The sequence below is a fragment of the Astatotilapia calliptera genome, chromosome 1 (genome assembly GCF_964374335.1).
Source record: "Astatotilapia calliptera chromosome 1, fAstCal68.1, whole genome shotgun sequence".
In the NCBI taxonomy this organism is placed as follows: Eukaryota; Metazoa; Chordata; class Actinopteri; order Cichliformes; family Cichlidae; genus Astatotilapia; species Astatotilapia calliptera.
In genome coordinates this window covers 5530044-5543353 of record NC_137422.1, presented here as the reverse complement: position 1 = coordinate 5543353, position 13310 = coordinate 5530044, and the positions used below count along the sequence as shown (strand labels likewise).

The following is a 13310-nucleotide window of genomic DNA, read 5'->3' as shown; positions in this document are numbered from 1 at the left end:
CATGACTTGGATGGACATCAAACTCTCCACGTTGAATCATCACGAGAGTTTCCGGTATGATGGTGCCTGTGTTCGCTTGTCTTAACAAGTCCTCCCTGGAGCGTGTGCAGGTTGTTCAGACTAAGAGTCCAAGTACTCCCCATCAACATCAGAGTCCACTTGAAGATTTTGGTTTTAAAATGTTAGAGCTCTGCATGGGCAAGCAGCAGTGCACATCAGAGAGCTTTAGCTCCATACATCCACAGCAGGTCCCTGAGGTCATGTGATAAGGACCTGCTGTGGATGTATGGATACAAAACTAAAGGAGCTTTAGCAACAGTGGCCCCCAGACTCTTGATCTCTTTTCTTCTGAGCCTGAGATCTGTGGACTCGCTGGTCTCTTTCACTAAATCTCTTTAAACTTTAACTCTAAGCACCTTATGATATTTGACTTGAAGAGTGATATATAAATACAATTTTACTTACTTTACAAATGTGGTTCTTCGATTAATAAATAATTAAAATGTTATAAAGAATTCAGTATCTTTATCTGTATAATAAGAAGCTTAAATAAATGTAATAATACAGTTATAATAATGGTACAGTTGCCTTCCTTCCATGTATGGGCCTTTTTACTCTTAAAAATGTATGAGGACCTAAGTTGAAGAATCTGAATCTGACTGTTTGACTGATGTGTTCTTAATTACAGCTCCCAAGGAGCACTGAGATTTAAACCAGCCAGCCCCAGAGTTTAAAATGAAGACTGGATAATTCACAGATGTAACTGGCAAATTGTGATGCAGTACTTTTTTCCTTGCGGCAACATTACTCCAATCAGCTCCAACATTAAAACCATCTGCTCGCTCATGTAGGTCTCCCATCAAACAGCTCTGACCCATTAAGGCGTGGACTCCACAACAACCCAGAAGATGTCCTGTGGCATCCACAACAAAGAAGTTTGTAACAGGTCCAAATAATCCTGTCTTTGCAACCTGAACCACCTTCTTCCATTGCTCCATGGTTCACATCCACCCTTTTCACACAGGAAGCGGCGTGCACTGCGCTGGGCTCTGGCTGTACTACATCACTTTCTTGCTTCCACTCATGATCTTCATTCGTACTACAGGCTCTGAACTTCTATTGGTCACACAGCTATACTGTCGCAGCTAGCATGTTGCAGTTTCTATATGAAAGGGCCCTAACTCTCACATGTAGGCACATTTGATTATGGACAGCATAAACAAAGCTCCAAACCAAAGACTGTATAAGACTGTAATGCAACATCACCCTGGACTATGCATTTCCAAGCCTCACCATTGGTGATTTGGATGTATCTTTGGAACCAGAAGTGAAGGTATCAGTTATCAGCTAATGCTAGCAAGCTGTATTCATAGGCAAACGTGTAGGTGCACAGATCTGCTAATTAGTATCAAGCTAAAAAGATACTCGAATAGGGATGGGTATCGTTTAGGTTTTATCCGATACCGGTGCCAAATCGGTACTTTTGAAACGGTGCCGGTGCTTAAACGGTGCTCGAACCGGTGCTTAAAGAATGGAGAACACAAACTTTGTCCAAAAACCTCTCATGTTCAGCTGGGTTTTTTTGTAAAAAGATAACAATGTTAGCCTTTTCTGCAGCTATGGGGCATATATGGCATCACTCTTGGCTGGAAGCAGTGCTTAAACAATGGAAAAAACACAAACTTTGTCCAAAAACCTCTCATGTTCAGCTGTTTTCCACTTTTTCTTTGGTCATTTTAGCCTTTTTGGCCAGGGTGAAGGGAGCATCTGCCATCAAACAAGAAGACAGCCGCATGTAGCTACGACGGTGTTTGCTAGTTCACCTTACATGCATTAACCCTTTAAGACCTACCATAGAACCAAGTTCGCCAGAGCTTATATTATATTTTTACATGCTGTGGAGCCATTTTTGGGAGCATTTCAAGTTGCTATACATCAATACAACCATTATAGCCCAAACTTTAATAATATGTCTGCATTAGGTGCATAGTAATTACATAAATTGCAAAAAAGTGCAATAAACTACAAAAAAATTGAAAATCGTTTTTGTTTTTTTAACATATATTTCTAGTTAGAGAAATTTAAGAGGCTTATCCCTCAAAACTGTAAATACAAAAAAGTTACACAAACTAGTTTCCCACCACAGGAAATTTATTTTGAGTGTCTTCATAGTTTTATTTTTGAAATACACCAATTTTTATATACTGCAGGAAAAACAAAAATAAATATTATAGTGCAAATTTGCAAAATAACAGCATATGCATCAAAATAAACTATTTCCAGCAGTGCAATATGAGTCTTAAGCATCCCAGAAACGACACAGAAAGTCATAAAGTCAAACATAACTTTTTAAAACACATAACAAGTAAAACACAAGCTCATAAGGCCTCGATCGTAAAAAACTACATTTCCGCAAAATGACGTCACTTCCGGTTTCGGGCAGGTCATGCGGTCATGTGATAGTTCGCGCTGATGGACGTAGGAAGTGTTACAAACAGCTGATGGATCGGCGAAGCGTGTTTCTGGAATATCATGTTTTTGTTGCTGCAAGTGATTTTTATGCAGTTTTTGCAAAGCTATATGTGGAAGGAAACTGTGACCGAGGACAAGCTGATGGCATAAGATGTAAGTACAACTCCTCCAGTTTCATATGCAAAAAAAATTATTGCGCTAGCTTACTTGGTTGCAGAGCTACCGGGATTTAAAAATAGTTACGCAAAACAGAGCGTGCCCGCTCCGATCGGCTGTAAAGGGTTAATGTAATAACGTGGTTAGCCTACTCAACGTAAATTACACACGAACAACATTAAGCTACTCACGCAGAGAAGAACGGCTGCTGCTGCATCATCATCCTCATCATTTCTGCTACACTGGCAGGGCTAGGGGTCAGTACTCTCCTCTTCGGGTTTTTGGGGGATGTTGCTCCGGGTCCGATAACTGGCAACCCACCCGACGTGCACGGTGTGAGGTCTTGCAGCAAGCTATCAAATACGGCGCATTCCTCGGCTTTTAAAAAAAAACGCTATGCGTCACCAGGTGTTTCATCGGATTCGAGGTGTTACCTCCTTTGACAGTATCACAGTATCAGCTTAAAGCACTTGTTGCTGGCTGAGTTTGCATATTTTGCTGTGAAGTACAGCCAGACTTTTGACCGCTTCGCCTTGGACATTTTAATCTGTAGCTCTGCTCTAACAGAACGTACGTACCTGGACCCGCCTACTATCCTCGGAAACGTAAAATGATTGGCTAGAAGTGTATCACAGCTCAGGAAAAAAAGCACCGAAATAAAGCACTGAAATGTGCGCTGCTTTTCGGTCTGGTTACTACCGTTTATGTCAGAACCGGTGCCATCGTGGCACCGGATACCGGTACCCATCCCTATACTCGAATTTTACTCATCAAATTTAAGGCACAGATTTCTTGGATGGTCAGTACTACAAAACAGGTCACTTCATTTGTGAGATGTTTCCATTAAAAATGGAGTGGAGGCCTAGCAAACCCAGGCCTCATTGGGCACTCGGCCTGGACTACATTTATTTGCGTCCATTAACCAACTTTCAGCATTTTAAATATCTGAACAGGTGAGTTTAAAAAAATCCAGCTCCTGTACAGTTATTATGGAGGGAGACTATCAATAGAAAGAGACTGAAATGTTTTTTGTCCCAGGCTGCCATGTTCAAATGCCAGATTTGAACATGGCAGCCTTTGGGGACTGATTCAGTTTGGAGCCAGCCTCACATGGCCATTAGAGAAACTGCTTGTTGTTGGTACTTCCACATTTTTCTGGAGGTTTGCACTTGCTCCATAAACTTTTAGCAGCCTTTACATTTTAGCAAGTCTTTTAGAAGAGCAAGAATCTCCCCATGGCCATTACTATTCACAGCTTTCTGAAGCTAGTAACCACAACATACAGGGTACCCTCCACAAGACCTGCCCTCTTGGCACTGCTATGATTTTCTAATATAGCCATCATCAAAGTCTCTATGATCATTATCCCCATTTTTTCCTGTTTCCAGCATTTCAAGCACTGCCCGTTCACTTGTTGCCTGATGATCAATGTTGTTCCCTCGGTTCCAGTGGTTTTCATGGTACTATCACCTGCTTCTCTAATGGAGTCTCAGGCTTTCAGGTGTGATAGCAGTTACAGCCAAAATACAGGAGATATTTTCATAATTTCAAAAACTACCTTCAATCTTCATCATGGACCAGATGCTTTATATGCACGTAGAGGCCATTGCAGAAAATGTCTGTAAAAATGAAAACTGGAGTGCAAAATCATGTACCTCAGCTTTGTATCTGTTAAATTAAGAACATTGTATTTATTAGAAGAAAACTGAGGCTTGCATAACTTTTTGTCTTTCGTTACACATCAAGGATAATCCATCAATTACAAAGAGCCACTTAAAAAAAAACACTAATGTCTTTCTCTAGTGCTTAAAGCGCAAATCCCAGGCGAGAGAAAAGGATTGAAATTCCTTGCTGGAGGAGAGAGTGACATCGTTGCGTGTTACACCAAATTAGTGTCCTCGTTTTGAAGCTATATGCTCAGTGTTCCATGGTAAGAAGATTAAACCTGTTCATGAGTCTGACAGCTCCTTCCCAAACAAACATTCCTCTGAAGAGTTACCCGACACAGAAAATGTGCCCTGAGCCAATTCTTTCTCTCCTCTTTCTCCTGCTGCACACCAGCCTGGCTGACAGCGGTCCTACAAATGTGCCCTGATGCACGGCATCAAATGCACACCAGGTCCATTTGAGAGGCAGATATGAAAAAAGCTTTGCAAAGTTTGAGTCTCTCTGCAGTCCTCTGTGTTTGTGTTCTCTGTTGCAGGGTAAGGATTAGATAAAATATTACCAGGGTATTTATAGGCAGTGACATTTAGGAGATAAAGGTAGAGTATCAGGGCGTGTGGAATGTGGAGTCGGGACTTGTAATATCACTGATATGGCAGGGGGATTACCTCACCCTCTGGTAGGAAGTAGCCTACAGCAGACTGGATATGACTTCTGCCCCTGGCTTCACAGGCGACTGCAGGATCAACTAAGCTGCTCCAAGTCAAACCAAATGCACAAACCAAATAAAGCGAAATACAGAAGCACCCGAGCAACGAGCTTTTTCAAATATGCTCCAAAACAACTGAGAAAAGATGCCCCACAGCACAAGTTTTCCTTGAACTTCTTGGAATGGATCAAACCACAAAACAAACACCGTCCAACCCACTGGGGAAGAGAAAAACTCAACTGTCCCTGGAATTTATCACCTCCCATCCTTCAATGCAGTGCAAGAAATGTTCAAGGCTTTGCAGCTCCTTGCAAGAAAAAAAAATAACTCAAGGTAAATATTTAAAGCCACCAAATATTTCCTCCTTCCAGAGGACAGACGGCTCCATGTTGCTTCTCTGGAATTTGTCGCCTCTTATCAAAGCTGGACTCGTATTAGAAATCACAGTATATTAATCCCACCTGCGGGTGGAAGATAAACTTGATCAGAGAGATCGTTTACAGCCCCTCGTTCTTACCTCGTCTGGACTGAGGACATCGTGGATCCTGTAGTGGAGTGGGCTCCGGTAACGTTACATTCGCGCTCAGGTGCAGTTTGGATTCTCTGTCATGATGAACTGTCACGGCTCGGACGCGCTGTGCACCCAATCTGCAGACTGCGCCGACACACGGATTTCAAAGACAGCGATACCATCCATGTCCCTACGTCTGCTGGAGGCTTCTTCCTTCTGCCTTCGCTGTTTTTTTAGCAGACACTCTGAAGGAAGTCTCTGTCTTTCACTCTCTCTCAGCTGAAGTGCCTGTCCATCCAAACAGCTGCGTCCCACTTCCCAAAACACATGACATCAGTTACAAGTAAAGCCTGAAAATAATAAATACGTTAATTTTTGTAAGACCTCCTTTGCTGGACGCGCAAGTGCAAAAAGTGACACGAAGGGCCCTTTGTCCTTTAAAAAAAGAGCTTCTTATAAACCATCTTCCACGACTCCAACGTGTTCCTACAACTACGCTTAAAATGCACTTTTGCCTCCCGGCAGGTGACCCCCGGTTGACTGTGGTCGCAGCAGGTAGCGCCGGTGGCACTTTCCCCTCTATTTTCCTCGTGACCTTCCTCTCAGTCCGGCCAAAGTGCGCACAGAGGAGCGGGGACGACTTCTCAGGAGCACGGGGGCCACGGGCCGATCCCACTTGTCCACAGCTCGGCTGCTGCTGTTGTGTCCGTGTGTCTCCCTCTCTCTCTTTGCTGCCCTCTCTCTTTCTCCACCTGAGCGCTGCATTCCTGCCGTGAACACGCCTCTCTCCCCCGTCACAGCACAGCAGCGCGTCGGAACTCAGAGGCGGTAAAACTTACCATCCCTTCACCTCACTACGATCAGTTCAACTTTGGAAATGGAGCAACTCACAACAGACATCTTTGAAGGAACATATATATATATGTATATATATATGTCTGCACTGTAACAGTACCATTTAATACCTTCAGTAAAAACACAATTTATATCAATCAAGTAGAAAGTAGCGCTTGGGGGCAAATGTAACACTGAGAGCTTTTACTATTGTAGTTCAAAAGCACTTTTGTTACATTTTTATAAAGTTAAAATATTTTTAACTGTATTTGATGAAAATATCTTCTTCCTTCAAGTCATCCTCCTCATCAGTGGCGGTCCTAGCCTGTTTGGCGCCCTGGGCGAACACTCCCTCTGACACACACACACACACACACACACACACACACACACACACACACACACATAAAACAAATACAGTTTTACATTAACATAAAACTGTTGTCGAAACCATACTGAATTTCACCAGAGAAACACACACACACACACACAGAGTATGCATAGTATGCAAATGGCTTACAAACAGCCATCATAATTGGTCATACAATGAAACAGGACAAATCAAGAATTGACAATGACTAATTAATATTGTGCTGAACACAGTCCAAAGAGTCAGTAAGCTACATCAGTGTCTGTTTACTGTTTACTATCATAGCCAAGTGGCTAACAAAGGTAAACAGACGTTTTCACTGTCCCTACTAATTAATGTTACTTGTTGTATTTCTGTTGTGGTCAGTGCGATCCTCTCTGCTGTTGCATGCTGGGGCAGCAGGTTGAGGGTCACAGATGCCAAAAGGCTAAATTAACTGATCCATAAGGCCAGTTATGTTGTGGGGATGGAGCTGGACTCTGTTAGGGTGGTATCTGAGAGGCGATGTTGTTCAAGATAAAGACAATCATGGATAACACCTCCCACCCACTCCATGACACGCCGGCTAGTCAGAGGAGCGCGCTCAGTGAGAGACTGAGATTACCCACAATGCACCACTGACCGACACAGGAAATCATCCCTGCCTGTGGCCATCTCCCTGTACGACTGGACTGTATGTAGCGGAGATGACAATAAAGTTTACTTTGACTTCAGCAGCGCGCAGGCGCACCGAGGGCTCTCGCGCTCACTTTTCACGTACAGAATTTTGAAAAACATTGGTGCAAATTATAAGTCTGTATCATGATGTCTGGTGTTTTCGTGTCTGATGGTTTGTTTTTATTTTGTTTTATTTTGCGAGTTGTTTAATAGATGCTGCTCCAGCCAGCCAGAGATAAATGCAGCTAATAAAATGCAGCACTGGGAGGTGTGAGCACTTCTGTTAAAGCAGAAGTTTTGCTGAGCGATCAGCCGTGTGTTACCACAATGCCAGGGAGGAAAGACATCAGCGGTGATGTTAAAGAAGTAATTGTTGCTGCTCGTCTATCTGTGAAAAGCTAAAAGGTCATTTCCAAACAGTCTGAAGTTCATCAATGTACAGTGAAGGGGATTATTCACAGGTGGAAAACAAGACAGCTGCCACTCCTTTCTTGGTGTGGATGTCTCAGAAAATTCACCCCAGGGCCAGCTTGTGTAATGTTTAAAAAAAAAAAGGGGGGGGGGGGGGGAGTAAGCGATCTCATTCTTGGGAGGCCTTATTTAGCATGTTAAATGTGAAAACTTCTGACGTTACAACAAAAGACTGAACAGGTTTGTAAAGGTTGCCAAGAGAAAGCTCGAGCACCTCAGATGAACCTTTCAGTCACTGCGCTGACCATGAGCTCTTCTGTGCACCAAAGTCAAACCCGAGTCCATCTCACGTTTGCTTGAAACTAGGTTATGACAATGAAAGCAAGCACACCAGCTGGAGAATAAGGTGTTGTCCCAGTTAAAGACCAGGCTTCGAGCAGGTTGAAATGCTGTGGTGGGGCCTTATGTGAGCTGTTCAGGAACAAATGCCCCCAAATATTTTGTGAACTGAAGTAACGTTGAGTAGAAAAACGTCCAGAATTCCCCCACAATGAAGGCACACAGAAACAAGTACTTCAAGTACTAATAAAACTAATAAAACCTTTCTTTTTCACAAGATCGTGTGCACCTCAGAGGGCCGACACATGAAACATGGGGACCACAGTTAGGTCTGGGAATCTTCTTTTGCCTTACATTTCCCTACAAAAATAGCAACGACTGCAAAGGCAAAGATTTCTTTAAAAAAACAAAGAAGAATCAACACAGTGAGTCTGCAGACTGTCTGTTTGTTTAGTTACCCTGGTAATCCACGATTACCTGCCCCAGCTCAGAAGGGAAAGACTCTCAAGTAACAAATATACATTTGCTGAAGAAACGTGACTTTACTTTGACGTCTCATTAGTTGTGGATCCTCCACCTTTATGCAATTTTAGGAATAATAAAAAGGGCGTAAATCTTTAACTTCTTGTACAAAATAATCAGACACTACTATTTTACAGTATTCCTACAAACGAGTTTATGACTTCATCGTGTTATATTGATGTAACATTTATACAGTTTATTTGGTATTAAAATACAAAAAGAGGCAAAGAACTGGATTTAACTTGTATGTCTCATAAACCAGTTTATTGATTGGTGTTTGTTTCAGTTCAATTAAATGTCATTAAAACAACTTGAAAAATGAAACTCCGTTTCAGAGCCCGCACAGCCACAAAAATAACAAATCAGTATCTCGAATATCCTCGTCTCAGTCCGTTTATCATCACTGCCTCTTTCATCTGGCCCCGTTCTCATTGCCTGCATCTTCCATTAATCCCTCCACATCACGTCATCCTCTGTGACTCCTTGTTTCAGAGGGTGACTCCTTAAGAAAAGTAGACCTCTGCATCGACATGTCAGGACACGTTTATCATACCAGTCTTAGTTTCTTCTTTTTATTTTACAGGCACATTTAAAACCCCCTCTTCCTCTGGACCTGTGTGTAACTGTATCCCTCAGGCTTCTCTTTTTGTCTCCCACTGTGCGTTATGTCTGACGTGCCAAAGCTCGTATTTAGCAGGTTTGATGTTACAGTGGGAATGTTTTCTGCAATGAGACAGTAACACCCAGGTCATCTCCAGTTTCCTGCACCGCTTGTCCAGCGGTACAACTAGCATAACTTAGTGATAGTGGAGCAACCACACGGGCTTTCTGTGAACTCGGAGCACACTCCCTTTATGCTCAGCCAAGACAGCTACAGTTAAGCTGTGCTTCAGGTTCCACGCGCGACCTTGAGCTATCATCTGGAGCCATGCAGACATAACAGAGGAAACAGGACAGCGCTCTCAGCTCTGCTACTGCCCGTGAGCGTGTTTTTGACCATACAGGGTCATACATGATGCCCATAAACATTACAGATGCCAAAAAACACGAGAAACTACAAATGTTGACTTGTAGACAAAATGAGTCATAAATCATCAGAGGGGTGGAAGCCGTCAGCAGCCAAACAGAGTGTACGTTAAACTGTGAGAGTAGACTAAATAAGGCATGTTTGGTTTAACCATCGCAGACTCAAGTGGACCACAGCATGGCTTAAGAAGATAAAAGGCGGCCAATCTGTACACAGCAGGATGGGACAAAGTGGCAAAAGCCCAAAGCCACAACACAGCATTAAGTTTTGTGTGGGTCTGAATCTATTAAACCTCAGCTAACACAAAACGGACTCGTGGTCAAAACCATGCCGACATCATCAATCCTCTCAGTCCACACTTTGTTAGCCTGAAGCGAAGCATTAAGGCAAGTTTTTGCTGTTGGCGTGCTAAACAGATGCTGGAAGCTGGACTGTGCTGTAACTACATACAAGCACTGCTCACAGCTGCTTTTTTCCAAGAGGGCTGTGCTGGTGCCAGTCCCTGAAAACTCATACCACAAGTACAAGAACAAATTATTACACATGATTCTTCCCTCCGTTCACATAACGTACGGAGGGCAATCGTGGCTTAAGAGTTGGGAGTTCGCCTTGTAATCGGAAGGTTGCCGGTTCGAGCCCCGGCTCGGACAGTCTCGGTCGTTGTGTCCTTGGGCAAGACACTTCACCCGTTGCCTACTGGTGGTGGTCAGAGGGCCCGGTGGCGCCAGTGTCCGGCAGCCTCGCCTCTGTCAGTGCGCCCCAGGGTGGCTGTGGCTACAATGTAGCTGCCATCACCAGTGTGTGAATGTGTGTGTGAATGGGTGGATGACTGGATATGTAAAGCGCTTTGGGGTCCTTAGGGACTAGTAAAGCGCTATATAAATACAGGCCATTTTCACATAAAAAAGCTAGTACTGGTATGAAGTGCTTTGAACTGGTCCTTTTCTGGGTTTCAGTGCATGGAACCGGTTCTCAGTTGGGCCCTGGAACCATGACAGTAGACTTAGGCAAACACCAATATGCACTTAGTTTTTTGGACAATGACCTTTTGTAATTTTGCCTGTGTGCACCACCAAAGTGGATCTGATCCAGCCAGACATCACATCTGTACATTCACCACCATCAGGAGCTGAGCCTTAAACAGTTCTCTGATCTCCTGCTCCTTCATCTAGCTTCACCATCACAGAGTGTAATCTTTTCACAGCACGGCGTTATTAAACTAAACAGTCTTTCAGATACATTTACAGTGAAACTTTCTGTTTAATAAGTCAAAGGGCTCCATGCAGTTAGACAAAAAGCATAAATATTTAACGTCTTCATCTTGGTTCCAAAAGTATTTAAATAGCTCTAAACAGCTTCAAGCTGCCTATCAGTCATATGTGATAGAAATGTTTCCGTGGGCAGTAAGCAGCTCCTCAGCACTCGTGTATATAATGATTAGTTAAGCGCTCCGAGGTCTGGATGCTTGTCCCGGCTTGTAGAGAGATTTTCCTACGCCCTCCTATAGTTCCCCATCATTACAGAGCACACTTTAGTACTCTGTGTGTTTACCGAGAGGCAGATAGCCGAGTGTTTACAGTAATCATCACATTCACGCACACGTGCACGCTCTCTCTTTCTCTGTGCGTGCTTTTGGCAGCTTACTATGTTCTTCCCTCTAATAAGAGCTTTCTGAGATGAGGAGGCACTTTCCCGCTCCTCAGAGATATTAGTGAGGAGGAGGGTTGGGGGTTAGGAGGGGGATATGGAGGGCTGCACTTACACCTACCAGCCCCGCCCCTCTTTCAGGTTTTTACTGAGCTTGGCAGGCGGCCACGATGAGAAGCTGATGGTAGGACTGGGTTTCACGCAGCAGCGCTGATGAAAGATTGTGGATGGTGCTGTGAGGAATCATACACAGTACATGCAGCCTTGGCACAGCTGCTGCTAGGAAGCTCTTCAGGTGTGTCGGCCTTCTTTAACAGTTTTATTGCTGTCTAGAGAAAATCCATATTTGTGACAGATACAGCACCATTAACAAATACTGGTGAATACCTGGACATCAACAGCTGAACTGGGGCAGGGGGCAGGCCAAACAAATGATATCCCCGTTCCTCCAACGCGGTGCCGGCGTCTAAGCTAGAACCGGTTCTAAGCATGTTCTTCAACATAGAAAGAAAGAGGAAACAGCATCCACCAGCACAGAGGACCACTGGCTGTACGAGGGTTACACACATGGTTGGCACAGAAAAACCCAAACTGTTGAAATGTTGGCTGGTTCTCAAAGGATGCCAAAGCAGAACTCAGACTTCACAGCCTAGCACGGACAGCAACTCTCAAAGTGGATAGCATCATTTTGGGGTCTTCTTTTGCATTTTTATGAATCGGAGCACTCGGTGCAGTGACTCCCAAGCTAGGCGAGTGGCTCCAGCAGATCCCAGGAACAACATCGGAGATCTCTGTCCAGAAGAGCGCAGTCCTGGGAACAGCTAAGATACTGCACAGGACCCTCAAGCTCCCAGGCCTCTGGTAGAGGACCTGAGCTTGGTGGATAGACCGCCCACAGGGGCGAGCGGGGAAATAAAAAATATATAATCTCTTATTCATATGGAGCAATCGGAAACTGCTATTGAGCTATTTCACACTGGAATTCTGCTTTATAACATGCCTTTATAAATGCACTGATGACCTCATTACTACTTTGCTGTGACACGTGAAACTTGTGTCACTGTCATTCATTCACCTAATCAGTCAAAGCACACTCACACATGGCAACAACACCCACTGGCAGCCTCTCTGCTGCCCCACAGAAAATGTCGCTCAGGAAACTTGTGTCACAATTTACTGACCTGCCTAAAAAACACTCCACACAGTGACCTGATCAGCATCTGTGGAATGCACCACACAAGCCCCCAGACAGCCAGAGCAGTGGGTAGGTTTTAATTTAACTGCAGGTCTGTTTTTATAAATGTTTTGCTTTGCTGTGTTCAGACTCAAACTATGGCAGCAAAATACCACAAACACCATAACAGAAGTGATGCACCCCTCACTGCTGACTTCAGTGGTTCAAATGAGTGTTTTCACTCACTGGGATCACGTCCTCATTAAGGTTTGACAGTGTTTCTAGCAGATAATATATGGTTGAGCATGAATTGAGGCTGTGGTTTGGAGAAGGCCTCACTGGCAGTGACAGATGCACGTGTTCTTTGTAGGTTCACCCAGTGTCCCTTCCACAGGACAACATGCAGGCATGATGGCCACAGGCAGGTGTTTGGGGAAAGAAACTGAAAGCATCATATTTGTGACAACATGAGAGGGGTGCCTCTATAATCAAATAAAGAGACTATTTTAAGGAGAATGATCAAAATCACTTTATTCATAAAAGACTTCATAGGCTTGAAACAGACGACGAGAAGCCTCAGCATGTCAGCGTGATGTCAGCATGTCAGCATGGGTGGGATTTGAATTCAAGTGGAGGTAGAATAACACTTAAAGAGTGTGCAGGAACGTCCTGCTTTCATCTCGATCTGTCACCGGTCACCTGGGCAACACACCGGCACATACATGTGATGTGGTGTTGTGACATGTTTTATATGTGGCCCTGTGGCAGACACTCTCTGAGGCGGTGAGGTTTTGATGCAGGGGCTTAGTAAAGTTC

General features: G+C 43.9%; 1 protein-coding gene across 3 annotated transcripts in view; it reads right to left on the bottom strand.

Annotated features, from left to right (window-relative positions):
• The window catches only part of adamtsl5 (ADAMTS like 5), a 63731-nt gene extending 57205 nt beyond the window's left edge, over positions 1–6526 (bottom strand). For all 3 annotated transcript variants that reach the window (XR_013909207.1, XM_026149923.2, XM_026149984.2), the window contains exon 1: positions 5520–6526. Coding sequence is in view for 2 of the 3 variants with exons in the window: in XM_026149923.2 (XP_026005708.2) it covers positions 5520–5539 (20 nt within the window). In the remaining variant the exon portion in view is untranslated. The remainder of the gene's footprint in view (positions 1–5519) is intronic.
• Positions 6527–13310: the final 6784 nt, after the last annotated feature.